This window comes from Crocodylus porosus, unplaced genomic scaffold, assembly GCF_001723895.1.
Source record: "Crocodylus porosus isolate Cpor-Errol unplaced genomic scaffold, CroPor_comp1, whole genome shotgun sequence".
In the NCBI taxonomy this organism is placed as follows: domain Eukaryota; kingdom Metazoa; phylum Chordata; order Crocodylia; family Crocodylidae; genus Crocodylus; species Crocodylus porosus.
The window spans coordinates 595,298-618,394 of NW_017728930.1; the positions used below are offsets into that span (position 1 = coordinate 595,298).

General features: G+C 66.3%; 2 protein-coding genes across 6 annotated transcripts; both read right to left on the reverse strand.

Moving 5' to 3' along the window:
- Nucleotides 1-223: 223 nt before the first annotated feature.
- Nucleotides 224-3,691, reverse strand: TAGLN (transgelin). The gene is made up of 5 exons (XM_019543098.1): nucleotides 3,597-3,691; nucleotides 1,875-2,074; nucleotides 1,596-1,773; nucleotides 1,055-1,157; nucleotides 224-936 (listed from the first exon to the last, which is right to left on the reverse strand). Exons 2-5 carry the CDS (start codon nucleotides 2,052-2,054, stop codon nucleotides 792-794), a joined length of 606 nt encoding a protein of 201 aa, XP_019398643.1. The 5' UTR covers nucleotides 2,055-2,074; nucleotides 3,597-3,691; the 3' UTR covers nucleotides 224-791.
- A 5,828-nt stretch (nucleotides 3,692-9,519) lies between these two features.
- SIDT2 (SID1 transmembrane family member 2) lies at nucleotides 9,520-23,083 on the reverse strand. 5 transcript variants are annotated; one of them, XM_019543091.1, is made up of 28 exons: nucleotides 22,654-23,079; nucleotides 21,694-21,815; nucleotides 21,241-21,405; nucleotides 20,960-21,005; nucleotides 20,597-20,698; nucleotides 20,400-20,483; nucleotides 19,908-20,007; nucleotides 19,755-19,820; nucleotides 19,249-19,342; nucleotides 18,705-18,760; nucleotides 18,249-18,260; nucleotides 17,835-17,903; nucleotides 16,890-16,964; nucleotides 16,480-16,542; nucleotides 15,490-15,608; nucleotides 15,210-15,283; nucleotides 14,892-14,958; nucleotides 14,517-14,590; nucleotides 14,070-14,193; nucleotides 13,737-13,854; nucleotides 13,458-13,594; nucleotides 12,984-13,092; nucleotides 12,554-12,630; nucleotides 12,107-12,153; nucleotides 11,751-11,856; nucleotides 11,297-11,407; nucleotides 11,067-11,180; nucleotides 9,520-10,919 (listed from the first exon to the last, which is right to left on the reverse strand). In XM_019543091.1, exons 1-28 carry the CDS (start codon nucleotides 22,831-22,833, stop codon nucleotides 10,857-10,859), a joined length of 2,574 nt encoding a protein of 857 aa, XP_019398636.1. In that variant the 5' UTR covers nucleotides 22,834-23,079; the 3' UTR covers nucleotides 9,520-10,856. The 5 variants fall into 5 exon arrangements, with proteins under 5 accessions (XP_019398636.1, XP_019398637.1, XP_019398638.1 ...); XM_019543092.1 differs by lacking the exon at nucleotides 18,249-18,260; XM_019543093.1 differs by lacking the exon at nucleotides 16,480-16,542 and having other exon boundaries at nucleotides 22,654-23,078.
- Nucleotides 23,084-23,097: the final 14 nt, after the last annotated feature.

Here is a 23,097-nt window from a genome sequence, read left to right on the forward strand (position 1 = left end):
CCCCTGGAGCTTGAGCAACAAGGAGGAAACCCGCTTTGAGCAACTGCAGGGTCTTTTAGAGACACCCGTGCGTCTCGCCCCGCTGTACTGGACCCCCGTCGGCCTGTCCTGCCCGCCCAGCCCAGGGATGAGCGCTGGGACTTGCTGGGGAGCGGTGCACGCTCAAGGCTGAAGCGACAGGATGAAGTGAAAACGGAGCAGAAAAGGACACGGGAAGCCGCCGAAGAGTCACAACCTTTCTTTTTAATTCTGACAAAGGAAAAACAAGTACAAAACCGAGGCTTATGTCACCCCCTCCCTTGGCAAAGACGGACAGCGTTCGCTTTCGCTGGTGCAAGGTATTGGCAGGCTGGGCAGCTGCACGGGCGCTACAGGGATGTGCCGGTCGGGCGGCCTGCTCGGGGCGCGGGTCGCGGTGGCCGGCGGGTGCGACAGCCAGCTCTGCAACGCAGCAGCAGACAAATGTAGCTGGAGGCACGGAAGCCGCGGGGAGCGAAGCTGGGAGCATGCACAGGTCTGGGGGGCCCTGGGGACGCAGCACGTGGCCAGGGCTGGCGGCTGAACGGGGGCCCCTGCCTCCCTCCACGCGTCGCCGGTGGGCCGGGGGGTTGTTTTTTGAGAAGCTTTTTCAATAAACATCCAATCGACGTCGATTCAGTGCGGTCGGGGGCATCAGGGCCCCGGTGGCTTGGTGCGTTGGCCGCGGCTGGGCTCGGGGGGCGGGGGTGGAGGCCAGTTCCTGGTTGGGGTGGGGTTGGTCGGCCCGGCTCTGGCTCCGGCTCCAGCGCCGTCTAGCTGATGATCTGTCGGGGCCGCCCATAGCCCGTCATGCCCGACTGCGTGGCCCCCTTGTTGCTCCCCATCTGCAGGCCGATGATGTTCTTCCCCTCCTTCATCTGGCTTTCGCTGAAGTCCCGCTTGTGCTCCTGGGCTTTCCTGCAGGGCGAGAGGCAGCCTCTGACTCCCCTTCCTCCCCGGCTCTGCGCGGCCCCCAGCTGGGGCCGGCTCCCCCCTCCCCAGCCCGAGCAGCCTGGCTGCAGGAGGGGACACTCACTTCATGAACCAGGACGGGTCCCCATGATAGTGGCCGTCGTTCTTGGTCACCGCCAAGCTCCCCAAGGCCATCAGCGTTCTCTGCACGGCCGCCATGTCCTTGGCTGGGGGAGGGAAGCGCGGGTCACGAGTGGCGGCCAGGATGCATGGTGCTTGGGGCACGTGTCGCTGTCCCCCTCCCTGCAAGACGGCTCCCACCCACGCGTGCCCTGAGTGCCGGCACTCCCCAGCCCGCTGTGCTTGCAGGGAGCGCTCGGCCTAGGCAGGGAATCCAGGCCCGTGACCGCGAGGGCCGCGCTGCTTATAATCCCGGTGCCTCTGGGGCCGAGCTGCACCTGGGGCAGGCACGGGGAGCCCCGCTCTCTCTCAGACTCCCCCTGGCCTGCCTGCCTGCCAGTCCCAGCCCGCTGCTGCTGTCAGGGGCTTCTCCCTTGTGTCTGTGCACCCGGGGCCCTGACCAAGGCGCAGCGGTGATGGTGCCTCTCCGGATCTACCCGTCCCTGGGGCATTGCCCCCGGTGCCCCCGGTTTCCCACCCCGCACCTTCGAAGAGGTCGACGGTCTGGAACATGTCCGTTTTCACCACGCCGTAGTCCTCGGCCGCCTTCAGGAACTGCGCCACCTGCTCCATCTGCTTGAAGACCATGCTGGGAGGGGTGTCGGGGACCTTGATGGGCTTTGAGCCCTCTGGGTAGAGGCTGTTCACCAGCTTGCTGAGGACCTGCAAGCAGAGGGGGCAGGAGCAGCTCTGAGGGCCTGGTCTTTGCTGCCCTGCCCCTGGGGCCGAGGTGCAGCCCGGCGCCGAGGTCCGGCCACACTTACCACGCCGTTCTTCAGCCAGACCTGGAAGCCCAGTCTGCCGCGCTCGGGACGCCCCACGCCCGCCCCGCACTGCGCCACGATCCACTCCACCAGGCGCTCCTCCAGATCGTCATCGTACTTCTTCTCGATCTTGGACTGCACGTCCCTGCTCATCCCATAGCTGGGGCCCTTGTTTGCCATGTCCGCTCGGGGAATGAGACCTGGGGCAGTGGGGAAAGGCCGGGGTGAGCTCAGCCCGTCGCAGCGGCTCCGACCCACACAGCGCCTCCCGCCAAACCCGCAGGTGGCCGCCCGGGCACGAGCAAGGAAAGGCAGCGCACAGACACTTCCTCCCCAGACTTGCCCCTGGCGCCTGAGGTGCTGTCTCCGGGAGGCGCTGTCCAGCCTACGCCGCCTTCTGCCCCTGTGGTCTCTCCGGGCACCGCCAGCCTAGGAGGCACCAGCAGGGCGTGGGAATGGGCCACAGACTAACCCGGGGAGCATCTGTCCAGTGGCACTGTCCCACATTGCACCAGCAGCTCCTTGGTTTTGGCCACCACCTGCATCCTCGTGGGCAGTGGCAGCCTGAGCCCCGTGGGCATTCACAGCTGGAACGGGAGCCCCTGTCCCCGTGCCCACCAGGCATCCCCGGGCGCTGCGGACAGTGGCTTCTCATGCCCCACAAGAGCAAGGGTCCGAGCCGGCCCCAGCTCAGGCTGCGCTCCCCAGGGGCACGGTGCCTGGCACTCCCCCCGGATGGGGGTGCAGGCAGCACGCGGGCCAGGTCAGTCCTCTAGGCGTGGCTGGGCCCCGAGGGCAGGTAGCAGCTACAAGAGGCCCGTGAGCTGCACTGCAATCCCGGACCGAGCACCGGGCAAGTGGGGCCCGAGACAGGCCCCGGTCTAGACAGGGCGTGGGCAGAGGTGGGCAAGTGCCAGCGCAGCCGTAGCTCTGCCGGCTTGCTGCCCAGCGCAGGGGGCAGTCCCAGGAGTGCAGCTTCCTGGAGCCGGGCCCTGAAGTCTCTGCCTTGAGCAAACGGAGCCATTTCAGTGTTGTGTCCAACGCAGCTGCCTCTCCCCGAGCTCCGGCGTGTCTCTGGGCTCAGGGCCGTCCTGCCCTAGGGCCCTCCTGCCCGCCCTGCTACCGCTGCTCATTGCACATTGCCCGGCAGCCACCGCCTCTCCAGCAACATGCGGATGCTGGCCCCGTGCCACCCCGGCAGGCAGGCATGTGACCGCAGGAGGGGCAGCATCCCTGCGCCATGTGGGGTGGAGCTGCCTCCGTGCTCCCTCCCACGAGAGACCTGCGCTCCCCGGAGCACTGCTCCCCAGGGCACTGCTGGCAGCGCAGCCACCGGCCTGCCCACTTGCAGGAGCCTGGCAAGGAGGGAGGTTGTGCAGAGCCAGGAAGCCCCTGAGCATCGCCGGCTTGCAACCCCATTGCCTTCCTGTCTAGTGCCAGAGCACGGCTCCACATGGAGGGATCAGGCCCTGAAAGCAGCTCTACCCCTGCCTGCCCACTAACCCAGGGCGCAGGCTGAGACCTAGCAGCGAACCAGGAGGGACTGCAAAGCCCCTTGCGCTGCCCCATGCCAATCCTGGCACGCAGCATCACTGGCAGGCTGGTCCCCGAGGACGGAGCCTAGACCAGACGGCTGCACCTGGGGAGACCAGCATCTGGCTGGCCTGCGTCCCCCTGCACCTTCCTGGCCTGGCCTCCGGCCGCCCTCCCCGGCGCACTTACGAGGAGCTGCTGGGCTGCGCGCACGGACGGACGGGCGGACGATGCTCTGCCTGGAGCCTGGAACTGCGAGCGTGGGAGGCTGGGGCTGCGCTAAAAGGCCAGCTCCTCGGACAGTGATGTCACCGCCGCCCCATCCCCTCCCCTCCAGGAGCAAGCCAGTGGCTCGAGCCCAGGCACCATATTTGGGGAAAGACTCCAAAAGACAGTGACTAAGGAGCATTCCCCGCATGCCTGAGACCCGGCCGGGGTGTGTGGGGCAGGGGCGAAGCCAGGCCCTGGCTCTGAGGAAGTGACTCCTTTTATAGACAGGAGCTCGGAGGAAAACCTGACTTCGTGGCTGGTTTTCCCCTGTGCTCACGCTCCCCAGGTCGGCGGGGTGGGGTGGGCCAGCAGGGCTGTCGGGGGCAGGCTCAGCAAGTGCCCTGGTCCCATCGGTGGGCGAAGCCTCCCAGGGAGGATGGACGGTCCCGGCAGGTCCCTGCTGCCCATGCACCCAGGCTCCCCCAAGCAGCCTCTGCTTGGGTGGCGGGGCAGGTTTTCCTCTGTGAGCCCTGCCCAGGCCCCATGCAGTGATAGGAAATCAGCTCCTCCCAAAACGAGGAGTCAGGATGTGGAAGCTCGAGGGGCCAGAGCTGCTTTCGGGGTGGCTGCCCTGGCCGGGGCATCCCAGCGCTGCCCAGCGGCTCTGATCCCTGCGGGGTCGCGCCGGGAGCAATGGGGCCACGTGCACGCCAGGCTGGAAAGGGTCGGGTGACCGGCGGCGCGGCAAGGGGCAGGGCAAGGGGCACCCAGCCCCGGCCGGAAAGGCCCAGAGCACAGTCCCCAGGGCTGTGGGTGTCAGGCCAGCACCTCATCCCCCGCTGGCTGGGGAGGAAGGGGAGGGATCTGGCCCGGCCTGGTGGGCACAAAGGTGCTGAACCTTGTGCCCATTGCTGACGCCGGGGCAAAGCTCTGGTAAGCGCTGGCTTCAGTGGGCCCTGTGTGCGCGCAGGGGCTGCCCGTGGGGCTGAGACGGCAGCAAGGTGCCAGGTCCGGTCGGAGGCTCAGGTGAGGGCTGGTCTCAGGCCCCCTGCATGGCTTGGGGGTGTCCCAGGTAGGACCACCCTGGCACCCGGCCGGGTGAACGCCCCCCTTTGGGCTGCTGTGCTGGGATGCGGGGGGCCGAGCCGGCACAGCACATGGGGCGCAGGCCCCACACCTCAGTCCCCCACACCCTGTGCCCACGGGCTCGGAGGCTGCCTGTCCCCGCCGGTGGGCAGAGTCTGGGCTTGGCCCTGGGGTGAGGACACCCTCCTGACCGCGCCAGCTGCCCCATGCCGATGGCTGTGCCAGGTCCGGGCTGCTGTCTGCCCCATCCCTCCCGCGCCATGTGCAGCACGGGCCCGATTCTGCCTGTAAGCAGTAAATGGGGTGCTGGGGCCGTGTGAGGGCTCCGGACGGGAGGCTGGAGAGATGCAGAAGGAAGGCCAGAGCATGCACGTGGAGTGAGGCTGACACCCAGTGGCGAGCGTCTGCCCCCGGCACAGCCCAGTGCCTGGAGCCCCGGGGAACGGCCGCACGGCGCACCCCATACCCACCCCCTGGCACCTGGCTCTTCGGAGCTCAATGGGCTGGGGAGCATTTCAGGGACCGCCCAGGCACTGGGGTCGAACCCCCCGGCTGGGGGATGTGGGGTAGAGCTGTGCTGGGGGGGGTGGGCTGGAAGCTGCAGGCCAAGAGACCCCCCCACCCCCCTGTCCTGAAGGCAGTTCCGGCTGGGCAGGAGCGTGACGCAAAAGGGAGGATCCGGGGAGCGGAGCGGAGACACCCAGGAAGCGACTGGAGCCTGCTCTGAAGAAGTCCCTTTGCAAGCAGCTGGAGGAGGAGGGGGGTGCTGCCAGCCTGGCCGTTTGAGGGGCCGAGGCCAAGCTGCACCACGCAGCTGAGCAGAAGGCCCCCACGCCTGTTCCCGAGTGACTGTAGAGACCCTTTGCCGACGTGACAACCAGCCTGGGCAGCAAAGCAAAGGGAGCGTCAGCGTGTCCAGCTCAACCGGTCATGGGATACGAGCAGACAGAGCCAATGAAAGGAGATATTATGCAGTACGACCACATGTTAAATAATCCACATATAGCACAGCATAGCTTTGTCTCAAAGTACAAGTAGCAGGGATTGAGGTAACTAACTGTATTAGATGCTGTTTTGCTATAATAGATTCTTGGATGAGTTGTAAAAACCGATCAGCTCTGTCGGAGAAGGCCCCAAATGAAGGTAAAGAAGAGACGAGCCAGCGCTGAACTGCGCTGCAAAGGGAAGGAGACAAGAAAGCCTCCTTGTTACTTTCCCAAGGACATAAGTTCCAACTCATTAACACCTTCCACGTCCACAAGAGATTGGCTCAGTCCAATCCCCAGAGTTTCAGTGAAACAAAGATTTAATTAAACCAATTGGAGAACATTTATTAGAATATTTAGACTAGAATCACAGAAAATGAGGGTTGACATGACCTCAGGAGGTCGCATCCAGTCCAACCCCCCGCTCAGAGCAGGACCAGCCCCAACTCCATCATCCCAGCCAAGGCTTCGTCTAGCCAGGTCTTCAAAACCTCCAAGGATGGAGACTGCACCACGGCTCTGGGGATCCTGGTCCAGTGCTTCACTGCCATCCTCATGAGAAAGTTTTACCTAACATCCAACCTCCACTTCCCTTGCTGCAGCTGGAGCCCACTGCTCCTTGTCCTGTCACCTGCCCCCGCTGAGACCAGCCCAGCCCCATCCTCTGTGCAGCCCCCGGCAGGGAGGTGGAGGCTGCTGTTCACTCCCCCTCAGTCTCCTCTTCTCCAGACTGAATCAGCCCGGTTCCCCTGGCCTCTCCTCACCAGTCCTGTCCCCCAGCCCCCCCACCATTTTCATTGCCCTTGGCTGGACTCTCCCCAACTTGTCTACATCCTTTTGGCAGTGGGGGGCCCTTCTGTAAATGAGGGGTGTGGGCTGGAGGGAAACTTGGAGAAGATGCGCTGCCAGCCTGCGTGCCGGCTTCCCCCCTCCCGAGTCTCCCCCGCGGTACAGGTCCGTGTTGCCTGTGCTGTGCTGCCACGCGTGGCCGATGGACTTTGGGACGACCGCTTGTGTCTGTGTTGGAGGTGCAGGCAGCAGAAGGCCGGGCTCTAGACCCGTCTGCTGCCTCGTTTATCAGTAGCCAAGCTGCAAGTCCCCCGTAATCCAGGTAACAAAAGACCCTTGCGAGCAGCCAGCCTGGATTTACCCACAACAAACAGTGCCGAACAGGCTGGATGGAGCGGAGGGAAGGCTGTGGAAATTGTGGATCTGGACTTCAGCAAGGCTTTGGACAGAGCCCCAAAAGCAGAGGGAGAAATGTGAGCTGGGCAAAGGTACCGTAAGGTGGACAAACGACTGGCTGGAGAACTGCAAGCAAAGGACAATTCAAGGAGAAAAGGATCTACGTGGGAATGGCAGAAGGCTTTGAGTGGCGTCCCAGGGGGTCAGTCCCGAGCCCGGCGCTGCTTACGCTGTTTATGAAGGATTTGGAGGCTGGCATAGAAATCCCTGGAGCAAGGCGCTCAGATCAGCCCAATGCCACATTTGGGGTCAGGAAGGGATTTGACCCCGGCCAAATTGCTTTGGACAGGGGGATTTTGCCTTCATCTGTAGCAGGGGGCACAGCCTCTACCCACCATCTCTCAAGTGTATTTTAACAACCTTTGCCAGCAGCAGGATGTTGGGCACCACGGTCCCCCTGCTTTCCCTGTGCCAGGCCTGGGTCTGTGCTGTGTCGGGGGTAACTTCTTTTGCTACGAGGTCGGGCAGTGGGTTTGCCTGGGCTGCTTCAGACAGGGCTGATCCTGCCACGGGCAGGGCTTGGGATGGATGTGACCTTGCCAGCCCCATGGCTCTCAGATGCTGAGATTCAAAGCTCACAGCTAAATAAAATACACCCCAACGTGAGCAGTCCTGCCATGGGGCACAAGTGTACATGGCATGTTCTGCACACAGGCCAGCCCCATCCTGGCCCCCGCCGCAGGGCTCGGGCTCCGTGGGCCAGGCACAGAGCAGAGCCCAGCGAAGGCCCCTTCCTTGCACGTGGCATGAGCTTGTGCAGAGCAGGGCAGCCGCGCCCCGGGGCTCCCCCGCAGAGAGCCAGCCACCCTCCTCCCCTGCCCACTGCTGCTTCGAGCAGAGCAGAGGCAGCTGCATGCACTGCCCAGCCCTTGCCCTGCTCCTCGTGGCCTCACGCGGCACCTCCCACCCCCCACGCTCCTCCCGGGGTGCCGCAGCACCGTGATCCCTCGAGAGCTTTCAGGGGTGCCCCAGGCACCAGACCATGTTAGCACTGCTTGGTGTGCAGACACGATCTACAAGAGGAACCCAGAGATTTCAGAGAAATCCAGACTTGTGGTCTCTGCACTCTTTGCAACAGGCAAACGGCTCTGTTATTTTTCTGTAGTCAAAAAATAATTTTTTTAAAATTAAAATGAAGGGCTGGCATTTTCCAAGGGGCTGTGAGTGTCTGGAGCGCCACAACACTCCAGATATAAAAAGTGAGAAACACCGGGCTAGACCCACGAGCAGGGCTGGTCCCCACGATCCTGGGCACATTTCAATTGGGGCAGCCCCACAGCCCATCTCCGTGCACCTCTGCCCACTTCCTAAGCCATGGGCCAGAGCTGCTGCAGGCATTTTCCAAGGGACTGCGCTGCTCTGGGCGAGTATACGTCTGCAGAGCACGTTGGGGTCCTCCAGGACCCGCCTGTGCCCCTGGGCAAGACAGCAGCAGCCTGTGCTCATGTACCTGGAATCTATATCGGTATCCGTGCCCTGCATCCGCACCTGTGCCCTGCGCTGGTGCCCAGAGCTTCCCCCCCTCCCCGTTGCCAGCTGAGATGCGATGCTCTGCCTTTCCTGGTCTAGAACTAGAAATCAGTTACGTGGCTGCGCCTTCACTACCCGGTTTTCCAGCAGCAGCTCCAGCTGCTGTGGGTGCGTTGTTATAAGGGCTGCACTTGGGTGCCTGGAGCTGGGGATGGCGCTGCTGGGAGCAGCTAATTGGAGCTAATTGAGGCCAGCGAGTGATGCATGTTGGTGCTGGGAGCCAGTGGGTGGAGGCAGGGAGCAGGTGTGAGGGAGATGAGGGCAATTAATAATAAGGTGCCCTCCTCCAGGGCCTGGGGGCAGGAGTACATTGCTGGAGCCTAGAGCAGGGGGAAAGGGCTGGGGTTGCTCTGCTAGTGCTCGGGGGCTGCCGGATCCCCGCTCCTGCTTGTGCTCTGGGCATCAGGGCTTGGGCATGGCTGCGGTGGCCTTGACCCTACGGGTCCCTCTGTGCTGGGCAGTGGCCTGGCTGCAGTGGGCAGTCACCCCACACATGCTCTGGCCATGGATACAGCAGGCATCATGGGGGTCCTTGCTGCTGCCCCACACCCTGCCCTGGGCTGAGGGTGGGGGCTGCAGCGGTGCAGAGGCAAGCGGGCAGTGGTGCCTCGTGCCCCGGACCCGAGGGAGCTGCTGTGCCAGGCTCTGCTCCTGGCATCCGGTCAGGGGAGCAGCAGTCGCCCAGCTCAGGCCTGGCTGGACGCCCTGAGCCCCAAGCAGCTGTGGATGGGGCCAGCGAGGTGGACTTCTGCAGCCCCGAGGCAGGGCCCAAGGTCAGGCAACGGAGCAGGCTCTTGCAAGGGGGAGCTGAGCCTGGGGGCGCCCAGCGGCCCGTGCCAGGGCTGGTGCTGTGCCTCTGGGGTGTGTGGGGGGAATGGACAGATGCCCTCTGAGTGCTGGGGCAGGAGCTCCTTGCAGAGTGGGAGATGCCCCTGCCCCTGCCGAACCAGGGCCTGGAGCCCCAACAGACCCCAGAGGGGCTGGTGCCATGGACAAGGGGAGGGGGCCTGGCCACCCAAACCCCGCCGTGGGGAACAAGGCAGCAGACAAGTGGGTAAAGTGCAGATCAACACGGCATTTAATGCTTGTCCTCCACTAGCAAACTGTCCACAGAAAACCCACAGCAACGCGGGGAGCACAAGCCCTGCGCCCCTGCACGCCTTGGCCTGTGCAGTCCGGGGTCGGGAGCCCCCAGGGGCCCATCTGCACCTCCCTGGCAGCATGGAGGAGGGCGCTTCGCCGTGACTCGCCCCGGGCAGCACCGCCGAGCCGGGCACGAGGAGCCCTGGATCGGATTCGAATTTGAAGCTTGCAACAAAACCCCCTCTGCAGTGAGGCACCGGGTCGGACCCTGCCGTGTAAACGCCCCCCGCCTGGGGTGGATGGGGGGCAGCGGGGGCAGAGGCACGGACACTCGCCTCGCCCCACACGTGTCAGCAGGAGCCGAAGGCGCCGTGCAGTCCTGGGCGGCAGTGGGGACAGGACGGGACACCCACCCCAGAGATAGGCACTGAAAGTCATGCACCATGTGTTTCTTCAACCGGACAGGGGCTGTGGCAGCACCTGGGGCAGGGGGCAAAGGAATGTTGTTGGCACATGGGCTGGCTGCCCCAGAGTGGCACGTGTCCGTCGGGAGAGGCCACGCTGCCGCGGGGACGATAGCAGCAACAGCAGCACCGTGGCAAGTCGCGTGTCCGGGAGCACGGACAGCCCAGCCCCAGAGCCACGAGGCAGGGAGCGGACGCTGCCCGCGGAGTGCCATGAGCGGAGACGCGGGAGGGGGCCGTGCCTGGCCTTGTGCTGTCTCTGTGGCTTGTCGGCCTGACCGGAGGCCGTCCGCTCAGCTCTGCCTGGGCACGGGGGCCGGCAGGCAGGACCCGCGTGTGCAGAGGTGGGGCTGCACCCCGAGTTTGGGGAGGGGGAGCTCTGCCCTCCTATGCGGGAGCTGCAGAGGACACAGCGGGTTTCCCTCCTGTGCAGACAAGTCCAGGGCACCGCCGCAGACTGGCAGACGCTGCTCCCGCTTCTGCCCCGGAGCCCGGCTGTGCGGCTGGAGCCTGCCAGCTGCTGCGCCAAGAACCGGCCGCCTCCCGGGTGATGCCGCGGGCCCCACGGCTCCAGTGCGACCCACCCCCAGGGGCAAGGGGCAGGTGCCTCTACAAAGCCCCTCTGGCCCCAGCCCCATCTGCACCTGCCGCCGCACCGGGGCTGGCTCAGGCTGCGGGCAGGATCGAGGGGAGCGCGCTCTAACGCAGCAGGGATGGGCAGCATGGAGCCGCCCCGAAGAGAGTCCCCAAGCCTAGGGCAGTGCTGCAGCCTCCCTGCCAACCACAGCTGTGGTGGGAGCCCTGCCCGGGAGGTGCTGGACGTGCCAGGGCCTGCGGCCAGGAGCCTAGAAGACGTAGATTTTATCACGCTGGACGCAGTCGAGGTCATCATCCAGGGTCAGCAACACCTGCACGGAGACGGCAGCAGTCAGGCAGGGCCGGTGTGGGGTCAGCACCCCCAGAGCCCTGGGCAGAGTCCGGCCCTGGGGTGAGTGAGGCAGCAGAGACGCTGGCCGTCCCACCCCGCCCTGCCGGTGCGGTGCTGGGGCACCCACCAGGAAGGAGCCGAACATGGCGATGGAGGAGAGGAAGTGCCAGATGTCGTGGTCGTCGAAGAAGTCCAGCAGGATGCAGTCCCTGTTGTGCTCCCGCGACTCAGCCGGGGTCTGCTGCAGGGGCACAGGCGGAGCCAGCTGGTCACCCCCCGACCGCGACCATGACGGCCCTTCTAGCCTGGGGAGCGGCCCTGGCCTGGCCCCAGGGAGCCCCGCCGCGCCCCGCTTACCTGCCAGGTGCTGAGACCCTGGAAGAAGAAGAAGAGGGCGAAGCCCCAGACCACGGAGGTGCAGACGATGCAGAGCAGCGGGATGAGCTTGATGCGTTCCCCGCTCCGGAGCTGGGGGGAGATGGCACTGAGCGGGACGGTGCCTGGCTCGGAGAGCTTCCCTGCATGCGCTGGGAAGAAGTGGGGGCTCCGGGGAGGCCACAGCCACACAGCCCCTGGGGCAGGGGGCTCCCTGCCCCCTGACTGCATGGATGGAGGGCAAGAGGGTGCAGGGGCCCTGGCTGCAGCAGGCTCTTGGTCCAGGCTCTCAACAGAGGCCACCTGGGGCCTGCCTAGTATCATCCCGTCGCCCACCCTGGGCCACAACTGCCGTCAGCACCGGGGGGCTCCAGTGGGTCTGGACAGCCCAGCTGCGGGGTGCCAGGGCAGGGGCAGAGCAGGGTCCCACCCGCACCTTCATGATGATGTAGAAGGCAAAGTAGAGCAGCAGGTTGCAGATGCCGATGGCCAGCAGGTAGGAGGCGAAGTCGTTGGGGTGGATGATGAGGCCGTAGGCAGCGCTGTGGGCAAGACGGGGTCAGGCAGGCCTGGGCAGTGCCCATCTGGGGGGCAGCACCATCCCTGCCCCCACGACCCCTGCTGCAGCCACCGCCGCAGCTTGGGAGACCAGTCTGGGCCTAGGCCTGCACCAGAGGAGCACACGGCTCTGGCCTGGGGGAGCAGTTTTCCCGGCGCCCACCCCCTCAGCGAGCTCTGCGCCAGGGTGACTCACCGGCCCTTCCCTCCCTTCACCCAGCACCGTGGACTTACAGGGACCAGTTGATGATATTGCCCATGACCAGCAGCACCATCCGATCCTGCGGACAGACGGATGGACAGATGGGAAGGCCTGTGGCAGGGCTTGGGCACACGGTTCCCATGGCCCCAAGCCCTGGGGGGCCTCTGGCACATCCGAGACACGAAGCAGGGAGCAGCAATGAAGGCGCCAACATGCCAGCTCTGGAGCTCAGAGCTAAGGCCCCGGCTCCAGCACAAACCCTGCCCAGAACTGTGTCGGCTTGGGGTGCAGGGACTGGCGGGGCAGGGGTGTGGGCTTGGGCAGCCATCCGCCCCGGCTGCCCGGCTCAGAGCACGAGGCCCCAAGACAGCAGATCCATGGGGCGGGCAGGCTCAGGGCTGGCTCTGGGGGCACGGCCCCTCCGCTCCGTGGATGTGCCGTGGAGAGCAGCAAGGCGAGGGGCAGGCGTCGGCACTCACCACGTACATGGGCCCACTGCACTGGCGGATGCAATCCGTGTACATCACGTGCACGATCCTGCGTGGGATCCCCGAGTCTGCAGAGAGAGCCAGCATGGGCGCAAGCAGAGCTGGTGCCCTGGGCGAGGGGAGGGAGGTGGAGCTGATGCCCCAAGGAGGGTGCCTGGGAGAGCAGTGCTCCCAACCCTTCCCCTGCAATACACCCCAGCGCCTGGACCCAGACCTCGTGTCCCAGGGGCCAGGCAGGGCCATGTCGGCCACACGTGAGGTCAGCTAAAGGCTCTGCCAGTGACGTGTGTGGCTGGAGCTGCGGGTGAGCACAGCTTGGGGCACTGGGAGGTCACCAGGACCCAGCTGGACGTCTGGGCCATCCTGATGCCAGCCCTCCCTCCCCGCCCAGCCCCAGCCCCAGCCCCAGCCGGGCCCTCACCCAGCTTCCAGCGGCCCATGTAGTAGAGCTGCGTGCTCAGCAGCAGGGTGGCGAAGATGTGGATGACGGAGAAGATGATCCAGAACACCATGTTCCCTCTGCCAAAGACCTGCCGGCGGGAGGGTGATGAGCACAGCTGGATGGAGCTTGGTGCCCAGGCCTAGCGAAGCCATCAGCCCCAGCACCAGGTTTCCCAAGGTCCGATGCTTGGGAGGGGACTGTGTGGAGTCCAAAGCCCACCCAGAGCCCTGCTGGCTCCCATGGACTATGCAGAGCTTGGCCCCTTGGTGACAGGGCCGATGGGATTTGCACCACACCAACAGGACCAAGGTGCAGCACAGAGGGGCTTAAGTAACATCGGGCAGCACCTCGCCACCCCCATGGATGCTGCTAGTGGGACCAGGGGCCTGCCACATGCTCACAGGGGCTTGCAGGGCCCCAGCTCCCCTGGGGACGGGTGAGCCCAGCACTCACCACCCCGAGGACGGAGAAGAAGATGACGACGGCCAGGCAGGCGTAGGCGCTGTAGGCGCTGGCATTGATGTCAGGGTGGCGCTTCTGGTACAGCTTCAGCATGCAGAGCCCCGCAATCATGTACATGAAGGAGGTGTCTGCAACGGGAGGGGTTGGCTGAGCCGCGGCAGCAACGCGCTGAGGCCGCGGGTCGTCTGCAGCCGGTCGCCGCCAGCCCTGGGTCGGAGGGAGCTGGGCAGCGGGGTGTGGGACCACAGCTTGGAAAGGGCTGGCACTCACCAAACTGGAAGTTGGTGTAGTTGGGGCAGACGTGGTAGCAGGCGCTGAGCAGCCCCTCCATCATCAGCGCCGTGCCCATGGCATAGAAGAGCCCAAAGTGCTTGGGGATGCCACACTCCTGCAGCAAGGGAAGGACGGGATGCTCAGGCAGACAGACAGGTGGACAGGGCCCAGCAGGTCCCTGCCAGGCATGCTCAGGGGCTCAGCCACCCCCAACCCCAACCTGGGTCGCAGCACCCAGACTGGCCGGCACCCCGGCCAAGCCCTCCCATGGCTCCCCCCATCCCAGGCCCCGGGGTCTGCTCCTGCCAATGCCGCAGGGGCGCCTCTCACCAGGGCATTAGTGTCGCTGCGCATCAGCGCCCGGTTGTAGTGGATCTCCCGCTGCAGGATAATGAGCAGGAAGAGCAGGCCCAGCAGGATGTAGCCCAGGTTGCTCAGGATGTTGTTGAAGGCGCTGGCAGGGAGCGGGCCCATCTGCATCAGTGCCCCAGCACTCGCGGCACAGACTCCTCCACCCCCAGATCACAGCTGCCCGGGGGTGGCTGGGGATGGACCCACCCATCCCCTGCTGGCACTGCCCTGGGGCAGCACTGCCCTGCGTCCAGGCCCCGCTGCCACCCTCCCCTCTGCTGTCCCGTAGCTCCAGCTGCTGCTATGGGGCCATCCTGCCCCGTAGCCCTCAGCCAGCTGTGTCCAGCTGCAGCAGGGAGCCTGAGGGGTGCTGTGGCCGGGGACCATGCCTGCAGGGCACTGCCCTGGCTCAGCGCTGGCTCCTACCTGAGGTTGCCCAGCGGGTGGGCGCAGAGGAAGTTGTAGTAGCAAATGTCCTGATTGCCCGTAACGTTCACCACCTGGACCCGGGAGCAGAGAGAGCATGGGGGGATAAGCAGGGGGCAGAGCCCGGGCTGCCCAGGGCCTGGGGGGCTCCATCCAGGGATTGTGGAAGGGGACGGTTCTCTTGTGGGTCCGTGGATTGGCAGCCAGTGGAGCGGGGAGCCTGGGCTGCAGATTCACACAGCCCTTGGCAGCACTGGGCAGGCAGAGCCCGGCACCAGCCCAGTCCTCTGAGGAGGCTGCAGGGCAGGACTCGGGGCGTGGGCATCCCCCAGGCACCGGCTGGGCAGTGCAGAGTGAGGCCGGGGCTGCACGTACCGTCTGGTAGGTGATGACCAGCTGAATGACCGGGAGGGCGTAGAACACGGCGATGGTGGCGATGTTCCTGCAAGAGGCACCGTGAGCTGGGCGAGCGCTGGCGGCACCTCCCCGCACACGGGGCCGGGGCAACGCAGCGTGGCACTCCCATGGACTGGGGCAATGCAGTGCAGTGCTTGTGCTGCAGAGAAGCCAGCGCCCGGGGCAGCCGACGCGGGCCTCAGGCCGACCTCCTGCCACTGCAGGGCTGGGCAGGGCTCTGAGTGCCAGGGCAAACAGGAGGTGCCCCCTACACCTCTACACTCTTCCCCAGCTCACCAGAAGTAGATCTGGTACTTCTTCCGCAGCACGCGCTTGTCCTTTCGGGCCAGGTCTGCCACGGACAGGTATTTCTGGGGGGAGAGATGGGTCAGCGGGGCCGGCACGGAGAATGCAGGGGTGGGTAGGACAGGGCACCCCAAGGTCAGGCAGGCACCCAGGGCAGAGCCCATCTGCCAGCAGCCTTAGCCCTGGCCTGGCCGGCACCCCTTGTTCCCAAGCACCGCCCCAGAGCCACCGTCCCCACCCGCAGCACTGCCCCTGCCCCTGCCCCGCAGACCTTGGTGCGGATGACGTTCTTGTCGGAGTCGATGTCGGCCAGCGTGTCGTAGTCGTCCTCCTCCACGGAGCTGAGTGAGTCCAGGCGAGGCCGGCCGGCCACGTTGTCCAGCGACCGCTCTGCATGGTGAGAGGGGCAGCAGCGTCACCTGGGGCCACGGTGCCGCAGCCCCCGCAGCACAGCCCAAATCAATCGGATCGAGCCAATCACAGCTCCGAACATGCCCCTGCTCATTTGGGGGGGGCACAGGTCAGTGCAAAGGGACCCGTGGGCACCTGGGGTGGCTGCTCTGCCCTGGGCAAGAGAATCCCCCCAGCACCGTGGGCAGCTCGCTGGGGTCCCACCATCCTTCTCGCCCCTCGTGCCGAGTATCGCCAGTGCACTGAGCTGAACGTGCATGCCAGGGCAATCAAAGCCCCAGCGGTGCATTCCCTGCTGATTGGGGGTCATTTTGGTCCAGGTGCGAGACGTTGCCCCTGGCAGGTCCCAGGTGGGACGTGGGCGCTTGGTGGGTGTCATGCGGGTGCCTCACGCTTTCTGAGGGGCGCTCGATGGCGTGCCAGGACCAAAGCCAAGAGCACACGCAGCTGCCTGCTGAAGGGAGCAGCGCCACAGCCCCCGACCCCATGCAGGGCGTGCTCCCCGGCGCACGCCCGGTGCCAGGCTCGGGGTGAATCGTCACCAGGAGCCACCGCGCTCCCTGCCCCTAGTGAGCGCGCACCGGGACCCTGGGCCCCTCAGAAAACGCAGGGTGAGGGCGGGGTCCTGCAGGCTTCACACTACCAGCTCAGACCCAGGCAGGTGCTGAGGGACAGAGGGAGAGCCCCTGGGGTGTCTCCCGAGGGCTGAGCTGCCAAAAGGGGCCTGACCCAGCTGGGCTGGGGAGCACCACTGGGCCCGGGCCTGCCTGGCACTGTGAAGCTAGGCAGCGCGGCAGAGGGGATTGATCGGGGCTCCCTAGAGCCTGCTCTGCTTAGTGTCAGCATCTACCCATCGCAATGGCCAGGTGCCTCGTCTGGCTGGAGGAGACGCGTCGCTTGAACGGGTCCTGCCCTTTGAAGGAAAGTGAGAGTTACTGGGACGGGATCGGGACGGCGCTGGCTCCCCGGGGGTCAGGCCCAGCTTCGCCTTGCAGAGGGCAGCGGGGCTCGGAGGGCAGGGAGGGGTCTGGTGTCAGACTAGGGCGATGGGTGGGTCTGAATGCAGATGAGACCCTGAGGCAGACGCCCCCGGGCCAAGTCCTTTAAGCAAAGCCAGGCAGGTCCCACTCGGGGCTGCTGGACACGGACAGGATGCTCCAGGCCGGCCAAGCCCAGCTCTGCCCAGCGCCATCAGAGGGGTCGGGTTGGCTGGCAGAGCTGGACCCTCCCCAGCCCGGCGGGGCACGGGCTGCGACTCACCTGCGTACGCGTAGGAGACGTCCGTGGAGCCCGTGCTGTCCGTGATGCCCTCGGTGCTCAGGGTGGAGCCGTTCTCTGGAAGGACAGGCAGAACTGGGGTCAAGGCTCCTGGCAAGCAGTGGGAAGGAGCAGGTGCCCGCAGGGCAGGGATAGGAGGACAAGACTGCCGCAGCCGGAGTCCCTGCCTCTGCCAGGCACCGTCTACGGGACGGGGAGGAAGGAGGCACTGGGCGCAGGGTCAGGGACGGACCCGACCCGTGGCCCTGGAGCCCCACAGCCCGAGGCAGCCACCTGGTCTCCCAGGCCCGCTCTGGCGGTCCAGGCAGGAGGCTCTGGCCGGGAACGCCCCCGGGGCGTTTTTTCTCGGTGTGCTTCGCGCGCATCTCCAGGCGGAGCACCCCTGGGCAGTGGCCGCCGGCGAGCTCCCTCAGTGCGAGCCGGTGGGCGCTGTCCGGGGGGCTCTGCTCGTTTTGACCCTGTGACCCGCGCGGGCACACCCTGTTTTCTCTTTTGTTGTCCCCCGTAACTTATTGGCGTTTTTAAGCCGCTGGTCGCCCTACCCAGTGGCGGCCCCATAGCGGTTTTAGCTTTTTATGCTTTTAAGCTTTTAGCCTTTTAAAGAACCACCGACGCAACGCCGAGCGCTGGACGCCAACAGAAACCCCGATCCAGACTGTTTTAGTTGATGTCACCGTGGTGCTGGTTGCCAACGCTGGACGCTGTCATGCGACGACGAGGACGACCAGCCGGGACCTGCCCAGTCGGGGCGCAACACTGGACCGTTTCCGGGCCCTCACGTGGGACCCGGAGGACATTGACAACACGGCCGCCGACCGCCGGCGACCCCCAGATCCCAGCGGCTTCACCGCGATACAGCGGACATCAAAGAGCCCCAGGCCGGCTCCTGCCGTGGATCAGCCCCAGGTGCTCAGAGCCAGCACTCACCGAAGGAGCCGTAGCCGTAGCCGTCACAGGGACGCCCGAGGAGAGAGTCGGGGGTGGCACGGGCATGGCCTGCAAGGCAGAGCACGACCCCAGGTCAGCAGCTGATGGCCCGTGCATTGCCAGCCTGCACACGCACCCCGGGGCGCAGGGGCCGGAGGGTTTCTGAGTGAGTGAGGCTGGGGCAGGCGGCAGCCCTGTGGGGGACCCCAGAGGAGCAGGGATGGGGCCAAGCACTGGGACAGGACCCGGGCAAAGCCGAGCGGGAGGAGCCTGCGTAGCCCTGGACTGGCCCCTGGGTCCTGCCCTGCCTACCCGGGACCGCCACCTGCGCAGGGTCATGCTGGGCAGACGCGCCCTGCACCGGAAGGGTTCAATGGTCTGTGAGGAGGTTGCAGCTTGGAGCTCCAGGCTTACCCAGTAAAGATGCTGGGAGGGGAAATTCCCCCAGGAGAGACGCAGGCACAGAGACAGAGACAGACAGACAGACCGACAGACAGACACAGGCAGTCAGTGACCCTGCCGCTTCCCCAGCCGGCGTCCCCGAACCGCAGGGCCACGGAGCTCGGGCCCCGGCGTGGCAGTCGGCCCATCCCGCAGGCATGCACACAGGACCGGGGCTCTGCACCGGAGAGCGGGGGCCACCTCAGAGCCAGCTGAGCGGCGAGCCGGCGCTGGAGCCCCTGGTGGGGGAAAGGTCCCGACCACAGGGAAGGTGTCACGGGGGGAGCGGATTCCCGCCAATGCAGACCGGGGCCCGGGGGGCCTGCGTGTCCAGAGAGCAGCGGGAAAGCTCCAGGGCAGATGACAAGGCAAAGGATCCCCAACGCTCCCCTCCCCGAGTCACGCCTGCAGCTCCAGCCGTTCCCCTACCGGTGTCGGTGCTGGGCGAGCCCAGGGCAGCCAGGAGCCCTTTCTTCTGCTGCTGTCTGCAAGACAGAGGAAACCTCAGCCAGCAGGACTCGGGCATCTCTCAGCTTCCCCAGCCCCAGCTCTGGCAGCCCAGACCCCGCTGGCCCTGCAAGGGAGGCTGCCCAGGGAGGTCCCATGCCAGCAAGAGTGACCTGTTCACAGGGCCCGTGTGGAGACAGCCATACCGGGCTCTCATGGAGGGAGGGAATTAATGGCATGGTGCCCAGGTAGCCATCGGGGAGGCTCTGGTCGCTGGCTGCCGTCAGGCCCTAGCTCATGGAGGCAGGAGGGTGAGTCCCACCTTGGTGGACAACCGCCCCGTGCAGCTCCGTGCACCGTGTGACAGCGCAGGGCCATGCACTCCAGCTGCCAGGCAGCAGAAATAACGAAGACTTGGGGGTGGGGCAGCTGCCCAGGGCCTGGCTTCACAGCCAACGGAGCCGAGCCGCCGGCACCGTCGCAGCAGCCTGCAGCGGGCTCGGTGGGGCGACGCGCGGGCACTCACCTGCAGCTCTTCCAGCAGGCGATGAGCAGCGTCAGCGCGTAGAAGGAGAGGAAGATGCCCAGGCAGAAGAGCATGCCGCTAACGTAGGCCTCCGCTGCAGGGACAGCGAGCAGGGAGGGGGCTCAGCCGGGGGCACAGCACCTGCCCTGGGCCCAGCTCGCTCTGCCCCAGGATCTCTGGACAGACTGTGCCCGTGGGCTCCCATCGTGCTGTCCGACAAAGGCCCCAGTCCCTGGCCCAGCTACGGCCACCCCACGGAGGGTGGAGACCCCCTTCCCAGCTGTGGAAACAAGCGCTGCTCCCCAGCCTCAGCTGCCAGGGCCAGGGCTTGCCCCAACAGCCAGGGGAGCCTGATCTGTGTGGGCCCCCAGGTGCTCCCGCAGCGATCCTGCCGCCCTGCAGGGAGGGCGTCGAGCGGCCCGGGCATCGTGGCCGGCAGCCCGCGGAGGAGAACGGCTTCACCCGGAGCAGCCCCAGTCCCACCCCTGCCGCGGCCCGCCGCTCACAGGTAATAGCAGGTGACACCACCACCTCCAGCGCCTTCTGCCGATTGCCTTGATCTACGGGTTCGTCTGGAAGAGCAAAAGGCCGGATGTCACCGTGCCAGCACGCTGCTTGAGAGCAGCTGGCTCCTGCGCCCCAGCCCACCTTGCCCATACCTTTGGAGAAGGGGTAGTAAGGCAGAGCCCCGCCACAGGCCTCGTCCTCCGTCTTCACCACCACCACCACGTAGAAACTGTTGCTGGGGAAATCCTTCCTCTGCCACCACCGCCCCGGGAAGGAGAGAGCAGGGTCACCGGGAGCAGCTGGCGGAGTCACCGGGAGCGGCCTGGGGCAGCCGGGGGCTCTGGGCAAGCGGCTCAGGCTGACACCAGGGCTGCCACGAAAGCTGATCCACGTGCCCCGTGCCGTGGGCACTGGATAAGCCACAGGGGCATGAATGGGGGCAGACAAAGTGGACGGCCCAGGCCGTGGGGAAAGGGCCAACATGCTGGCGCAAGCGAGGCCATGGGGAGCGCGTCTCTCCGATAACACCTCCGACCTCTGCTAATGGATGTTACCCGGCACCGGAGCTCGCGGCGTGGCCGGGCTCTCAGACTGCCGCCAGCACGGCCGTGCCGGCAGGTGGGACGGCAGTCGGCGCTCCCTACCTGCACGGTGATGGCCGCCTTCTTGGTCATGGTCTGGTACATCCCGATGAAGGCCACGTTGTTGTCCAGGTCGTAGACGGGGCACTGCGGGGGCGGCAGGGAGCAGAGTCAGCGGCAGAGACCAGCCGGCGCCTCTGCGGCTGGGCCAAGGGAGGGGGCACAAAAAGGGATCCCAGCACCTGCCCCCCACAACGCACCAGGATGTCCTGGATGGAGATGACGGAGCAGGGGAAGGCCATGGCTGAGGTTACCTTCACAATCACCGAGTCCACCCCCTTTGGGAACACATACTTGAAGTACTGCGTGGGGGAGAAAGGGCCCGTTACTGCCAGGGCGGCGCTGCCTGCTCCCACCCTCGCCCCTTGGCCCCTCGCTGCTGCACCGGCCCGAGATGCCAGGCTGGAGGGACGTGGGGGCCTGGTCCTCGCACAGCTCCTTCCCCCAGTGAGGACATGAGTGCCGCAGGGTTACCAGAGAGCCAGGGCCTGGCCACGTTGCTGCACCTGCGTTCCCCCCCGACCCCCTGCCACGGCCCCGGGTGCTGGAAGGGCGTTCGTTACCTGTGGCTGGGCGGCCGTGGCGTTGAAGCTGAACCGTTCGTCCGTCCTGTGCAGAGAGAGCGTCAGAATCGGGAGTGAGAGTGCCCCGTCCTGCACGGCCAAGACGCCGTGGCCCACCGCCCCCACGCCCGCGTCCAGCCGGTGAAGGGCAGCGGAGCCGGCCGGCTCGCTCCAGGTCCGGGGCTGGCTGCCAGGAAGGCTGCCAAGGCAAGCGGGAGGCTGCGGAGGCCGGGGGGGGAGCGGGGCAGAGCATGGCCGGGGGCATCTCCCTGGCCTGTCACCTGAGCACGAAGTTCTCCACGCGGGTGGCCCGTAGCTGGTAGGACGCGTTCCTCACGGACAGCGTGGACACATCCACGTAGAAAAACTGCGTCTCCAACTCGGTCTTGGCCTGGGGCTGGCACAGTGTGCGGCTCACGTCCTGGTACATGTACTTCCTCTGGTAGCTGCACAGCGGGGGCACGCAGGCCTGTCACTCGGGGGCGCCGGCAGAGCCCCCAGCCACCGCCCAAAGGAGCGGCTCCATCGCCGCCCCCCCAACACCTCGGGGAGCACCCCGCACAGCCGAGCAGGATGCCCAGGGGGAGGACACAGGGCCGGGCATGGAGCTGCCCCAAGCAGACCCCTTGCGCCAGCGCTGCCTCGTGCCCAGCCAGGCAGAGCACCGCGGCGCGGGCCCACCGGCCGGGGGTCGCACTGCAGTGCTGGCATGTGTGGGACACGGGGGTACTTACAGGCCCCGCAGGATCAGCGGCACCTGGAACGACACCACTGCCTCCTTCTGCCTCACCACGAAGAGCACGGGTGTGTCCTTCAGCTCGGACAGCACGTTCACCGACACCCGGATGCCCTCGGTCTGCGGGCAGGGCAAGGGGGACGCTGGCCTGGCTCACGCCCTCCTTGCAACCAGGCCAGCTCCCCGCCCGCCCCAAGCTACAAAGCCCCTGCCTGGCGCCGGGGCTTCCCGGGGGACGGGCCTGCTCTGCGTTGCCAGTGACCTTCCGAGTGCCACCGGTGCCTGGCACAGCCCTCACGAGCCCGCAGGACAGGGCACGGCCAGCACCGCAGCCGCCCTAGCCACTGCGCTGTGCCCCAGAGTCCCGGAGCCCGGTGGAGCGTCTCCCTCGCCACTCAGCCTTGCCTGACAAATCTGCTGCGTTTGCAGACAGCGCGAGCCACTTTCTGCTTCTGGGGGGAGAGCAGAGCAGCCCTGCGGGGAGCAGGTCCTGCCAGGCCAGACCCACAGCTCTGGGCGCAGGGGAGGGGTGGGTGCAGCGCCTGCCATGAAGCCAGGGGCTGTGCAAGTTGCTCGGGACCCAGCCCAGCAGCCGAGGCAAGGACCTGCAGTAACCTCCCTGGCGGATCAAGTCACTTCCCTGCAGCGTGTGCAGCCCAGCCCGCCTGTTGTGCAAACCGGGGGAACGGGAAATGGGACTTGAGCAACCGAGGGAGAGGGCACGGAGAGAGGCATGCTACCCCGGGGCAAACCTGGGACGCCTGCCCAGGCGATGGGGGGCACAGAGACTGGACCCGCAGCGCAGCTCTCTGCCCCCCGCACGCCGCTGGGCCGGGCCAGGCTGGAGCAGAGCGGCACGTCGGGGGCTGGCCGCAGCCCTCACCCCCGTTCCCTTGGCAGCGCCCCATCCCTCCCTGCGCGGCCCCAGGCAGGCAGGGCACCCCGGCCCGGCGCTCACCCTGTTCCTCAGCACGGTGCGGTTGAAGGTGTAGATGTTCACCAGCTCGCTGTTCACCCAGTCCGAGAAGACCTTGTCAAACTCGGCCTCCTTCTGGGAGACGGTCTTGGCAGGCGGGGGCTCGGGCAGCGCCGGCGCCAGCAGCAGCAGCAGGACGAGGGGCAGGCGCAGGGCCAGCATGGCCGGGTCCCCGGCGCTTCTCCCGGGGCCGGCGCTGGCGCTGGGCGCGGGCAGCTTCCAGCATCACCGGGGCAGCAGCCTTTAGACCTGGCCACATTGAGCAATCTGGACCATTTCCTGGTGCGCCGGCCAGCGCCCGGTGGGAGGGGACGGCTCTGACGCAGGCGGGCGCAGGCCGGGCCAGGCCAGGCAGCTGCCCTGGGGCTCAGCTCCTGGGCCTGGGTCACGCGCGCCCCTGGGGCTCAGCTCCCGGGGCCGGGTGGC